This window comes from Malaya genurostris, chromosome 1 (assembly GCF_030247185.1).
Source record: "Malaya genurostris strain Urasoe2022 chromosome 1, Malgen_1.1, whole genome shotgun sequence".
In the NCBI taxonomy this organism is placed as follows: Eukaryota; Metazoa; Arthropoda; class Insecta; order Diptera; family Culicidae; genus Malaya; species Malaya genurostris.
Window position 1 is genome coordinate 106899683 of NC_080570.1, and position 13916 is coordinate 106913598.

Here is a 13916-nt window from a genome sequence, read left to right on the forward strand (position 1 = left end):
GACGAGTTATAAAAAATTGAACCGTCATATCATGACGATACTCAAAAAAATTTCAAAGTTAAGCTCAAAACTGTTAAAACTGATTCTTCATAATAATTCATCACCATACAGATCGTTTTGGGTTATGCTGCTCCCTGAATACCGGTTTTGGAAGTATCGTAAATAATGATCAAAAACTTTAAAGTGGAACTCACTTCGATATCTCATGGAATGCTCAATCGATTACCGCACGTTTAGATTCAAAGGAATAATTTTATGATTACAAAAAATTTCACTTTTCGATCCGACTTGCAGTTCCGATCAAACTGTCATTTAAAACGATGATCAATAAAATAATTTCATGAAAACTAGAAACGCCGAAGAATATTTATGTAAAAAAACACTTCATCATCTCTCTGCTAGGTGCATTAAGATGGTTTTTGTATTAGGTTTTTTACCGTCACTGCTAACCTTAATCGGGTGACCACATTTTGACAGAGAGATTTTTTGTTTGTCTGTTGTCAAATTGGATGAGACCATTTACGATCCATATCACCTAAATAGAGTTTTAAAACATTTGTTCACAATTGTTTTTGAGATTGATTACATAAAATTGACTTCAAGTTTGTTTGTAAACAGTACCTTGAACTGTCAAGGATGAATGCTTGTTCATTCGTGACGTCACGATAAAAAATCTAATATGAGATGGCAACTAAATTTTTTATGGTGACGTTTGTCAACAGACAAACAAAAACATCTCTGTTTACAAACAGTACTGCTGAACTGTCAAAATATGTTCATCCGATTGAGATTAGCAGTGACGGTAAAAAACTTAACTGGAGCTGAGATAAATGATTAGATTTCTCCATGAAAAACAATTTTTGTTAGTTATTTCTGTAGTGATACAGACAAACGATGTAATGATGAAGCCAAATGAACTATTTTATGTTAAAACTTACCTTATGTATTTGATTTATTGAAGAAATCAAAGTCCGTGTGAACTTTGTGTCATTGACAAATGTTTATGTTTGTTATCATAATATACTGACAGCTACACTGACAGTTCAAACAAACTGTCATAGAAACATAGAAAGAGATGCTAGATGATATTCGAGATTATTCAACGATATTGCTCATGACGTTACACTCTTAAAATAGCTCACTACAGATGAAGTTTACTATGGTTTGGAAAAAACATTCAAGTCGATCGTTTGATGTAAATTTTGTTCAAATGAGTTAATAGAAAACAGTGACAGTATGAATAATAATATAAATGAATGAACAAAAATGTGCAATAGCCGAATAACTATAACCGGAAAATTTCAGCTAAGAATCTGCCGTGGGACTGAAACAACTGTTTCTATTACATTTTATTGTGAGTGTGTACTGGAAACGGATATGGAAAAAAAAAAGTTAAGGAGGCTAGAACGGCATTCTGTGAACTAAGCTTGTGACTAACGTGACGAAAAATATTGGATCGCTGAAAAATAAAAATTATATAAAAGCACATGTTTAAAAATTTGCATAGTTTCTAATATTCTGGACCGGGAATACGACATGGCGCAGTCGGGAGGTAAATTTAACTGTCCTGAAATTTATTAATAGTTAATATCTAAAAAAAAAAATTGAAAAAAAAAATTGCTTTGCTGAGCGAGCAGGTCTCAGTATCTATAGCAAATTCATTTCGGGGCATAATGAAAATGCAGAGCGGTCAGGTCTCTGCATAACAAAAGAGCGGTTAGGTCTCTGTTTTACAACCGAAGAGCGGATAGGTCTCTTCATTAGATGTAATTCGGAAATAAAAGCGTGTTGAGGTTCTTAAAAAAAAAAAAAAAAAAAAAAAAAAAAAAACTGCGTGTGTAGAGCGACCAGGTTTCTACAAGTTTTTTTTATGGCATTTCCAGGTATGTACGTACGCGCTCCTAAGAAGTATAAGGAATCGATTAATTTAGCTAGAGAACTAGCAGCTGAAAAGAAGAAAACTTCGATGTTAGCGAAGGAGTTGGAACAGACTCAGAAGGAAATTGAATTATTAAAATCAAATATGAGTAACAGAGACGATCGTTCGAGTTCTGAATTCGAGGTTCAGAATGCATTTAGTAGCACACGAAGGACAGTTTCTGTGCCAAATTCCGTGTGTACGTTAGATGAATCAAAGTTTGTATCGTCGATGAACCATCTATCAGTAGCATCTATATGTGTACCCGAGTGTAAGGCTCCCGATGGAGAAGATATTCATCGTCAAATTTTTGAGGACTGGAAAGATTTGCTGATGGATTCATTAACACTAGCTGGAATCCACCAACAATGTTTACTATATTTAAGTTGAAAGCCGGATCAAGTTTGCTTGGTATCTTTCGAAACACTAGATCATCTCCAGGTGCTCCGGATCCCGTGCTACAACCCTTTTCAAACGCTATGTATCGCCTGAGATCATATTTTGGTTCAGGGTCTGATGTCATGCTAATGAGACGGAGATTATCGTTGATGGTACAAAAGTGTGATGAATCCGATCTAAATTTTATTACAAGAGTTGGAACTTTGGCTAGACTTTGTGAATATGACGATGAAAAAGAACTGGAAGAAATCATAGCAACGGTTGCTGAGCATGCCAAAAGTCGCGATGTAAGAACCACTGCGTTGAAGATGCTCAGCCGCAAAGGTAGTTTCAAAGATCTAATAGATAAGGTGCGAGAGCTAGAGGCGATCAGACTCAACGAAGAGTACGTTAGTCAACAGTTTGAAAAACAGTCATCCGTGTTGATTGCTCCAGTCACGACACTTTCGAATGTTGGCGGTAGTCGTCAGTGGCGTTCAGAAATGCATTCACGTCGAGACCCACGCGAACAAAGTTTTAGTCGCAGCAACCGTCGTGCGCCGAGGAATAGACAACCATACTCGTTTGGTGCGCATCCAAATCAGAACAGCGGAAGATGTTGGCGCTGCTACAGTGTGTATCATGGGGAAAATATCTGCAGTGCCAAGAATAAAACTTGCAACAGATGTGGAGTAGTTGGCCACATACAGCGGGCTTGTCCGAACGCTGATCGTTCAAAGGATTATTTAAGACGTCCAGCACAAGAACACTCAGAAGTGCCCCCGTTAAAGATTGCAGCTATCGATGCGTTGAATGAGTCGAAAATCGAAAATGAAACGGTAGGTGTTAAGGCATCAGATGAATGATCGTAATTATTAAAATTAATTTGATAGTAAATGCACTGTTTGAACGCTATTATTTTCCTTTTAATGAAAGAAAATTCAATAAACGGTATGAAAAGGTATATGCACTTTTTAAATAATATTACTATACAGGGAACGGTAGTCGATGGAAAAGTGAAAGGAAGCGAACATCACCGTCTACAACTTGATGTTGTGCCTCTGTATTCTGGTGTAGTGTCAGTTTCAAATCAAACGGTTTCTTCTAGTAATGTTGAAGGATCACATCACGACGATTCAAAGAATAATGATATAATGTTAATAGGAAATGTTTGTCCTGTGAGTATCAGTGCATTGGAGTTTTCTTTCATTTTTCTAATAGTATTATTTGTTTTACAAATTGCACACATGTAGTACAGCCAGCTTCGATCATATCCGACGGAAAAGGAACCCAATAGCACGGGTTGGCCCTTTGATGAAGGTATAATATTCGCGAGGGTAGCCGGTCTGCATTGCTCCTTCCTGATAGACTCCGGAGCGCACGTGAACACATTCACCGAAGAATTGTTTCGTCAGTTAATCTCGGATCCCAGTCATAGGAATGGTGTATACAATCTGAAGAATCAGTCAGATAAATCTCTCAAGGCGTATGCTTGCTCAGAAGACATCGATGTAATCGCTACTTTCCATGCTCATTTGTTTATCACCAACGACAGACCAGTTCTACTAGAAAAATTTTACGTTGTTCGAGAGCAGCGAGCTCTTTTGAGTAGAACAACAGCGTCCAGGTATAGTGTCCTGATGCTTGGGCTGGATGTTCCGGTAAAACCACAGTATTTGACTGATTCGTCGTTGTGTGCAGGAGAGATTGCAGCGATTTCCATAGATGAAATATTTCCGAAATTCAATATTCCCCCAGTCAAAATCCACTATGACAAATCGAAGGCACCTTGTCGAAATATCTTCTTTAATATTCCATTGTCTATAAAACCCTTAGTTGAAACAAGAATTCGAGGCTTAGTAAAATCGAACATTATAGAACCGGTAGTGGACGGCATGGACACGTCGTTCTGTTCATCAATGCTCGTGGTTCCAAAAGGAAAAGATGACATACGCTTGGTTATAGATTTGAGAGGCCCTAATCGCTACATATTTCGAACTCCTTTCGCCATGCCCACACTGGAAAAGATTTTGGCGGAATTGAATGGAGCCGCCTGGTTTTCAACAATTGATCTTGCGCACGCCTATTTCCACATAGAGTTAGATGAGGAATCTAGGCATCTAACAAATTTTTGTACAGAGTTTGGAATGTTTCGCTGTGTGAGATTACCGTTCGGATTGTGCAATGCGCCAGATTTGTTCCAGGAAGTACTCCAACGGAAAATTTTGGGAGATTGCAAGGGATGTAAAAACTTTCAAGACGACATTTTAGTGTACGGAATAACCAAAGCTGAGCACGATGAAAACCTGAAAGCAGTTCTGTCCTGTTTGTCGAAACATAACGTAAGGATAAACAAAAACAAGTGTGTTTTTGGAAGCCAACAGGTGAATTTTTTAGGCTTTGATTTGACACCGGATGGTTGGATGGTCGAAGAAGAGAAACTATCGGCGATAAAGAACTTCAGAACTCCTATTTGCTGCTCGGAGGTAAAAAGTTTTCTTGGGCTGATAACATTTGTAGACAAATTTATCATGCATCGAGCTTCCAATACGGTGTATCTGAGAGCGCTAGCTATTTCAGATAGATTCTACTGGACGGAGAGTGAGGAGAAGGAATTCTTGTATCTAAAGAACGAAGCTCTTAGCTTGATTAGACGTTTGGGTTACTATATCCCGTCAGATCCCATTGATTTATTTGTCGATGCCTCTCCTTGTGGTCTCGGCGCAGTATTAGTTCAATACAATAATGTTGGCCAACCTAGAATCATTGCGTGTGCTTCCAAAGTATTATAAACTTCTGAACAACGTTACCCCCACACACAGAAAGAAGCGCTGGCTGTGGTCTGGGGAGTAGAGCGTTTTGCTTATTATCTTCTGGCTAGACCGTTTGTAGTTCGAACAGATGCGGAAGCAAATCAATATATCTTCAACAGCAACCACAGATTAGGAAAGAGAGCCATAACTAGGGCAGAAGGTTGGGCTCTAAGACTTCAACCGTATGATTTTTCTATTCAACGAGTGACTGGCAAAGAAAACGTGGCGGACGCTCTTTCCCGCCTTATACCCGAATCTCAAAAATCTGAATGTTTCGAAGAGCATGTAGAAAAACATTTCTTATATGCATTAGATACAAGCTGTATGGAAATAACTTGGAGCGAAATTGAGTTGGCATCTGAAGACGATAATGAACTGCGTGCTGTGTGTGAAGCGTTAGAAAGTAAAATCTGGTCGAAGGAATTGAGAGCCTATGAAGCTCAAAGAAAACACATACAGAAACTCGGTTCTCTATTGTTCAAAGATGAACGTATTATTCTCCCTACAAACCTTCGACAAAAAGCACTGCGATCTGCTCATGGAGGCCATGTGGGTGAAATGGCTATGAAGCGAATAATGCGCCAATATTTTTGGTGGCCAAAGATGTCAAAGGACGTTTCTAATTATGTCACAAAGTGTGAAACATGTCTACTCTTGGCCAAGCGCAATCCGCCAGTTCCATTGACTTCTAGAGATCTCCCAGAAGGCCCATGGGAAATCCTCCAAATTGATTTTCTGTCGGTACCTGGTTTTGGCTCGGGAGAGTTTTTGGTGGTAACTGATACTTATTCACGATATTTATCAGTAGTCGAAATGAGAGCTATTGATGCAGAAAGTACCAATTTGGCATTATGCGAGGTGTTCCGAACTTGGGGTTTACCGATAATCATACAAAGCGATAATGGACCACCATTTCAGAGCAGTCCGTTTATCAAGTATTGGGAGGATAAAGGAATTAAAGTGCGCAAGTCTATACCACTTAGTCCGCAGACTAATGGAGCAGTAGAAAGACAAAACCAAGGTATCATTAAATCATTATCAGTCTCCAGATTAGATGGTACAAATTGGCGCCTGGCCGTTCAAAAATACGTCCATAAGCACAATACATTGGTACCACATTCTCGACTTGCCGTGACGCCATTTGAACTGTTGGTGGGATGGCGTTATAGAGGCACCTTTCCTAGCTTGTGGAACGCTTCTACCAATAACAAACTCGATCGTACCGACATATCTGAACGTGATACTGAATCAAAATTATACAGCAAACAGTATGCAGACCGAATGCGGGGTGCAAAGGAATCAAATATCCAAGTTGGCGATATAGTTTTTCTTTCGCAGCATAGAAGATCCAAGACGGACCCGGTTTTCTCTTCGGAACGTTTCAGGGTGATAACCAGGGAAGGAGCTAAAGTTGTAGTCATGAATCAAACAGGCGCTCAATATGCAAGAAACGTCCAAGAAATAAAAAAGGCTCCTGGTTTCGGATTAGATCCTTTACTCACAGATAAGTCATCCGATAGATCGGAACACTACGAAGTGGTAACACCGAATGAGACTGCGGAAACTGCACTGCATAACTCGGTTTCACAAGCAGGGTCAGGCAGAGCTCTGCGAGGCAGAAATCTAATATCCCGACCAAAAAGATTCGATGACAAATTTATTTATCATGTATATCACTAGAGTGCAACAAGTGCATTATTTTCAAATGATATATCTTCTATTTGTTGCTAAGATACTGTTTTGATTAAAACATTTTCATTAAACCCGAAGTAGTAAAATCGTCAACATTATTTGATGTCCTATTCATTTAATTTTTTTATATTTTATGACGTCGTTTCCTTAATATCCATTTCATGATTTATCTCAAGTGTTGTCTTGGTTGGAGTAACATTCGGTGTGACTGGTAAAACTTTGATTAGGAAAAAAAAACGCCTTTTCGGAGAAAATCATTGGCATGCGATTTCGTTGAAATGTATCTCAAGCTCTAAATTTTCCTATAACAGAATTTGTTAAATGAATAAAAATAATTAACCCATGTGGATTGCATTACCTTTATTTATTTTTGAAAACAAATACAAATGTAAGCTGGATAACTAATGGACGCCGGACTGATGAATATTTTTCCGATGAACGGCTTACTTCGTAAAATAGTGCAGATCTGTAATTTAAAAGTGAAAACGCAACAATTATTTATGAAGTGTAGAGAAGGGAAAGGATGTAGTGATACAGACAAACGATGTAATGATGAAGCCAAATGAACTATTTTATGTTAAAACTTACCTTATGTATTTGATTTATTGAAGAAATCAAAGTCCGTGTGAACTTTGTGTCATTGACAAATGTTTATGTTTGTTATCATAATATACTGACAGCTACACTGACAGTTCAAACAAACTGTCATAGAAACATAGAAAGAGATGCTAGATGATATTCGAGATTATTCAACGATATTGCTCATGACGTTACACTCTTAAAATAGCTCACTACAGATGAAGTTTACTATGGTTTGGAAAAAACATTCAAGTCGATCGTTTGATGTAAATTTTGTTCAAATGAGTTAATAGAAAACAGTGACAGTATGAATAATAATATAAATGAATGAACAAAAATGTGCAATAGCCGAATAACTATAACCGGAAAATTTCAGCTAAGAATCTGCCGTGGGACTGAAACAACTGTTTCTATTACATTTTATTGTGAGTGTGTACTGGAAACGGATATGGAAAAAAAAAGTAAAGGAGGCTAGAACGGCATTCTGTGAACTAAGCTTGTGACTAACGTGACGAAAAATATTGGATCGCTGAAAAATAAAAATTATATAAAAGCACATGTTTAAAAATTTGCATAGTTTCTAATATTCTGGACCGGGAATACGACAATTTCTATACAAAAACTTATAAGTTTATTGTATTGTGTGTGATCTGTGAAAGTTTCATTGAAATGTGTTTAATGGTTCAATCATATCATATTGAAAAAGTGTCAACAAAATTATTTTTCTATAACCTTTAGCAAAAAAAAAAGGTTTTTCAATGTTTCTCACGGAGTCATATTAATGATCAAATAGAACCCACCCCCGATATTTAACATACTGTGGAAATTTATAACAAAGAATTAAGCTCTAGGAGCTCGCCAACAATTACACTGAAGTAATTTTTTATGCGAGTTTACGTATCGCATAAATCGAAAAATTTGCATAAAAAAACGCACAACTCTGAAAATTCACGTAAAAAAACGCATAACTCTGAAACTTCGCAAAACTCTGAAAATTCGCGTAAAAATAAACCACATAACTTAGACCAACGAAGGACCACCGTTGAACGTTTTTTTCCTAAGAGGGCAGTACACTGACACCAGCATGCTGGCAGCCAGCAGAAGTGTAAACGGGGCATTAGTGTATTGATATTGCTTTAACTTCTAACTCTAACACGAATCGACATTCTTGTGCCATAAAGTTATTTCATCTGCCATCTAGTGTCGAATAGCTTAGATATATTCGCTTTTATTTCATACTTTTAGCCATGCTTTCAGTAGCGATTTCACGGTCAACCGAACGCCGCAAAGTTGTTTGTTTTGCTTCGATTCTGTCATTCTGCCGTATTCTGTTTGCAAACATTTTCCAATCACCAGTTGAGCATCCATATAAAAAAGAAACTGAATTGTCAAATGACATTTCCACGAATGGGGCGTTAATTTTTCCACAGAAGAGTACAGCAAAACAACGACCTGTTTAATGTTGTATTCTGCTCGGTAGAAAATCGATTTGCTTGTGCAAAATTGAGTGTTGGTTTTAGGTAATTGGAAAGGTCATTGTTTATTCAAGTTTAGGAGGTGCGAGATGGCGCTTGCCGGAAGCAGATACATTCTTCCGAAGAAGTGAATCAGATCGCATCCAACGAAAATATTTCTCGAAGGAAACGGCACCAGCTGGAAAATAAGTTCAAGGTACACCCACCCACTGGACTCGCAATGAGAATAATTTATTGGATTGGTGGCGTTGGAACTGTGATCGTTGCTATTTCCCTGTACTGGCCACCGTTCTTCTACGTTATCCTGTTTGTGCTGTACTCGTTGATACTGATTGGTCTCGGTGAGTAGCGCCCGGAAAGAGGGTGGAGTGTGGATTGCTTTTTTTTAAATTAATCAATATTTACAAACTATACTGTTTCGTGTGGGTTGTGTTTTTGAAGGTGTTTGGTTATTCGGCTTCTAACCAAAAACAGTATTGTCAAGCTTAAAGTTGAAGTTTTTGATTATTTATGTTATTTATTAAAATGTCATCAGTACCTAGAATTCAATTGCACTTTCAAATTTATACACTTAAATTATAAATAACACTCATTCACAGCAATCTTCGGAACCATTTATGTTCACTACAAGCTTACCAACAAGGAGACCAGTCACCATGCCCGGAACCTACCATCGGACGTTCTGTACAACGCCACCAAATCGCAACTGTTCGATTCACCGTCACCGCCCAGACCCGGAAATAGTCTGCCAATCATTTTCGGCAGAACGGTGGACGGTCTATTGCAGCAAATCATCGCCAATGCCATGCGAGATGTGGTCAGTCCGGCACTGTCGGAAATTGTTGCCAATCCACGACGGATTGTAGATCTACTTCGCGAGGATATTTGGCTTGGAATCGAAAAATTACACGAACGAGCATCTCGTGTTGATGCACCCAAAATGATTGCGGTTGATTTTGTGATAAAAGCGACCATTCATCTGGAGAAGATTCGTATAGCTCAAGCACGAGCTGCTGAACTTGGCACTGATCCAGTTTTTGCGACCTCGTCCTATTTAACAACGACTGAGAAGGAACTGGAATTTCTGAAGAAAATTTGTGAAATTCTAACCATATTTTTACTTCCACGAGGATATTCTCTGTCGCCAATCAAGGATCTACTGTCAGAAGTAATCTCTTATAAGGTACTCTATCCGATGATCAAACTGATTACGTCGCCAGATTTTATCAACCAGCAAATTGTTGAGTGCATTGAGACGAGGTTGGTTGCGGTAGCAATTCACAAACGCAGCTATGAATATGCTGCAAACTTCGAGGATTTTTTGAAGATTATCACTGGAAGTCAAACTACCGAAGAGCTACACTCCATTAGAAGTAGCATTGTGAACGACATTTTGCAAGCCACAACGATGCAAAATTTACAGAGAACAAGAGGCCTAGACTGTGATTTTCTCATTAGCAGACCTGCCAGCGGGTAAGTTTGTGTGTTCATCAAAAAATCAATAAATCTAGTAATAAGTAAACCTTTTCTGTGGTCAGGAACAGTTCAGCCGATTCAGACAGTGGTCCCAGCCGAGCAGAGATCACTGCTTCCTTGAAGCTCAAAAAATACATTCAGCAGTTGTCGTTCGCAAAAAGTCAATGCGAAAAAAATTTATCCAAGCTTGGGTGGAATGGAAATGTTAGCAACGATGTTGATTTGTCAATCCTGGACATTTTGTCGACCGTTGCAGGTAGACGGCACTTTACGATTTTTTTGGAACCACTAAAAGCATCGTCTTTGGTTGGATTCTACACAACTGTCGAGGAACTAAAGCACACCCCGAAGGCTGCTTGGCATCAGTTGGGTGCTGAAATATTCTATACCTACATACGATGTCCAAATTCGGAGATCCCAGTCGATAAATCTACCCGAAAGAAAATGGAATCGTTTCTAGTTGGTGATAGCGGCGCAGAAGTGTTCTACGACATACAGCGCGAATGCTTGGTGACCCTGGAGGACAAGTACTATCAACCGTTTTTACTGAGTGAAGAATATACCAAGCTGAAAAATTCACTAACCCATGAAGACATCAAAGAAATCACTCTCAATACATATATTTCATCCAGCACTGAAAGCCAAGATGAAACGGCTTCCAACGCGTCGTCCAGTGGCGATGTTGATCCTGTCATACTTGATTTAAGTAATCATTCAACCTACGCACGGAATAAGCTTGAACAGTTGGACGAAAAGTTATCGAATAAGAATCAAGCTCTGGAAGCACTGAAACAGTCTCTAAAACCAGACTCGAAATTGTTGACAATATTGGAAAAAGAAATCGATTGGCTAAAGGGAGAAAAGCGACAGCTTGAGTCGCATCTATTGCGGACTGAAGTTTGGGGTGAATATCTGGGAAAATGGAGGGCGATCGTGGAGAGCGTCGATTTCTCGGATGACAAAGAACCACAACCGCAGTTTATGATAGTTGTGCAAGTCGATGAAGTAAATGACTGTGGCAAGGAAGATGTTTCAACTGCCATGGATGCCGCGGACAGTATTTCGACAGGATGGGTTGTGGTTCGATCATTGGCACAATTTCACGAACTTCACCGAAAACTTCGACCGATGTGTGCCGATCTGAAAGCCATCGATCTTCCTTCGAACAATGCGTTTAAGTTGTTTCTATTGAAAAACGACAAAACACTGCTGGAGAAAGCTAAACAGCAGATTCAAAAGTATCTCAATTTTATACTAGAAGATGATCATTTGAATCAAAGCGAGGCCTTGTATGAATTTTTGAGCCCTAGCTCAGAACGACTCAAACAGAGTACGTTACCGTCGCCTTCGAAAAAGCAGTCGAAGTTTTCATTAGCCACACTGTTTAAGGCCAACAGTGAGAAAATGGACCAATTCTGGGGTTCGCATTTCAAGCTGAATGTCGTAGATTTTCCAGATGATGATCAAGTGAGTAAACGTGGTCACGGCTCACAGCTTGCTTCTATCTAATGAACATATTTATTTCAGGTTTCTATGTATTTGGAAGGATCTACCGGCGATAACGGAAATTCCAAAGTTCAACCAGATTCGGATGCGAAGGATTCCATAGCTGAACCGTTATACGCTTTGCTCGGGGAAATTTTCGATATGGGTGGTGTGTTCAAATGGCTGAGACGCAGTCTTATCTCGTTCGTTCAGATCACGTACGGTCAAACGATTAATCGACAGATTAGAGAATCGATCAACTATCTTTTCGAAGAACCCATGCTGCACACTTATGCCTCGACCGTACTGAAAGCTCTTTGGCCAGGTGGGGTGCTAACGATTAAAACCCTCGAACGAACTGAAGATCAAGAGGAAATGACAATGAATGCAGCCAAATCCCTCCTGCTGGATAACATCCCTGATCTGTTGAGTAATCTCATTGGTGCGCAAAATGCTAGGGCAGGTGTTATGAAACTATTCGACAATGTCCAAAATCCCGTCTACAATAAGCAACTGTTCTATGATCTGTTGGAAATCTTGATGCTAGAAATTTTCCCGGAAATTCGTCAATTGAAAGTTCCACCAAGCGTGGCTGCCGTTGCCGTTGTTGGCGGATCAGCTTCTTCTGCCACTTCGACACCAACCCACACAGGCTACAGCAGTGCTGTAGGTGCAGCACATTCTACACCCACTCGAATCATATCCAGGACCTAAGAGAATATTATAACGAAACGAATTTGAACAGCCACCGATTCTGCAATATCATAAGCTTATCCGTATGTGTTTGTTAGTAGATATGTTTGAAAAATGTTTAGTACGCTATATATAAGAAGACTAAGACACGACATTCTATGATAGGGGGGTAGTGATTTAGGTTTAGATTTTGTATAGATATATGATTCTATGCAAACGTACTATATCAGTTTATTTAGAGCATGCTGTATTTATTTATTTATTTTACATAAAATTTTCTCAACTATTTCTTGTCGAGGTTGAGCAATAGTTCAAAGGATAAGTGATAGAAGCCGGCAGAGCTCTGGTGTTTACAGAGTAGATAAAACGTTTTGTTTTATAGGATGAGGGTGGTTGAAGATTCATTATAAGAAAATCCTGTTCCAACTGGAAACATTCCAAACGTACTGGAAAGTAATGCAAACTGACTGTAGAACGGTGATAAGTGCAAAAGTCTTAGAAACGTCCTTGCAAGAAAAATAATTTATATTATTTTAACTGTTTTTTTAAGGAAGAAAACAGGAGCTAGCTACTGCAAATGTACAGGGTTCTATGGCTCCTGAACCTGTAATTTCAAAACCTGTTGTTTTGAGCGGTATACAATTCATGCTACCCGAATTATTCTTTCGTCTTGATTTTAGAAACGAAAAAAATGTATGAATTTATACAATTTTAGTGGAATCCACGTCGAACAAAGCAACGCAATGGATAATAATAATGGATGTGTGTGAAAACGAAAATTTGATAAAACGCTTTTTATCAGGCATTCCGGAAACGATTATGAGAAAAAGAAACATGAACAACCCAGTCTAGTCCCAAAACGACTGTCCATGTGCAAGAAAACTATTGTACTTATATATGAATTCTATGTTCGATATTGATAAGGTGGGCTACTGAAACAAGTTGAATAAAGAAATAGAAAATATACACTCATGGGTTATATTTATATCTATGGATAAAAAAGTTAGGCAGTCCCTGTTTGGGTGTCCTCTAGGATATAACGAACTTTTTTGGCGTTATGCACAAATTATATCACTGTAAAGGAGCAAGAATGTTGTGGCCAATTTGAACAAGGGAGAATGTGGATTACTTTGAACAATCAAATATTTTTGGTCTTTCTCATGTTACTCATACTCTCATAAATGTTACTATAGTATTTTTCAAAAAAATAATTGTAAAGTTTCGTGTTAGGAAGAAATATTAATCACGAGTACGGGTAAGTTTTTTATTTTCGATCGGGTACGGGTTTGAAAAAAAATCTTTACTAGGGAGCCCGAATAGGTGCTAGAACGAGTTGGTCGTGTAATCTATAACGTATGGTTATCATCAAAGCAGAGTCTTATCAGATCTCCCTGCAACCAATCACGA

General features: G+C 38.6%; 1 protein-coding gene and 1 long non-coding RNA gene across 2 annotated transcripts; one reads left to right on the plus strand and one right to left on the minus strand.

Annotated features, from left to right (window-relative positions):
- Positions 1-6748: 6748 nt before the first annotated feature.
- On the minus strand, positions 6749-7612 carry LOC131440303 (uncharacterized). The gene is made up of 3 exons (XR_009231374.1): positions 7390-7612; positions 7160-7267; positions 6749-7103 (listed from the first exon to the last, which is right to left on the minus strand). It is a non-coding gene; the product is annotated as an uncharacterized LOC131440303 (long non-coding RNA).
- Positions 7613-8780: 1168 nt separating this feature from the next.
- Positions 8781-13475, plus strand: LOC131425323 (sorting nexin-25). Its single transcript, XM_058587129.1, has 4 exons — positions 8781-9196; positions 9455-10328; positions 10394-11798; positions 11859-13475. Exons 1-4 carry the CDS (start codon positions 9076-9078, stop codon positions 12528-12530), a joined length of 3072 nt encoding a protein of 1023 aa, XP_058443112.1. The 5' UTR covers positions 8781-9075; the 3' UTR covers positions 12531-13475.
- Positions 13476-13916: the final 441 nt, after the last annotated feature.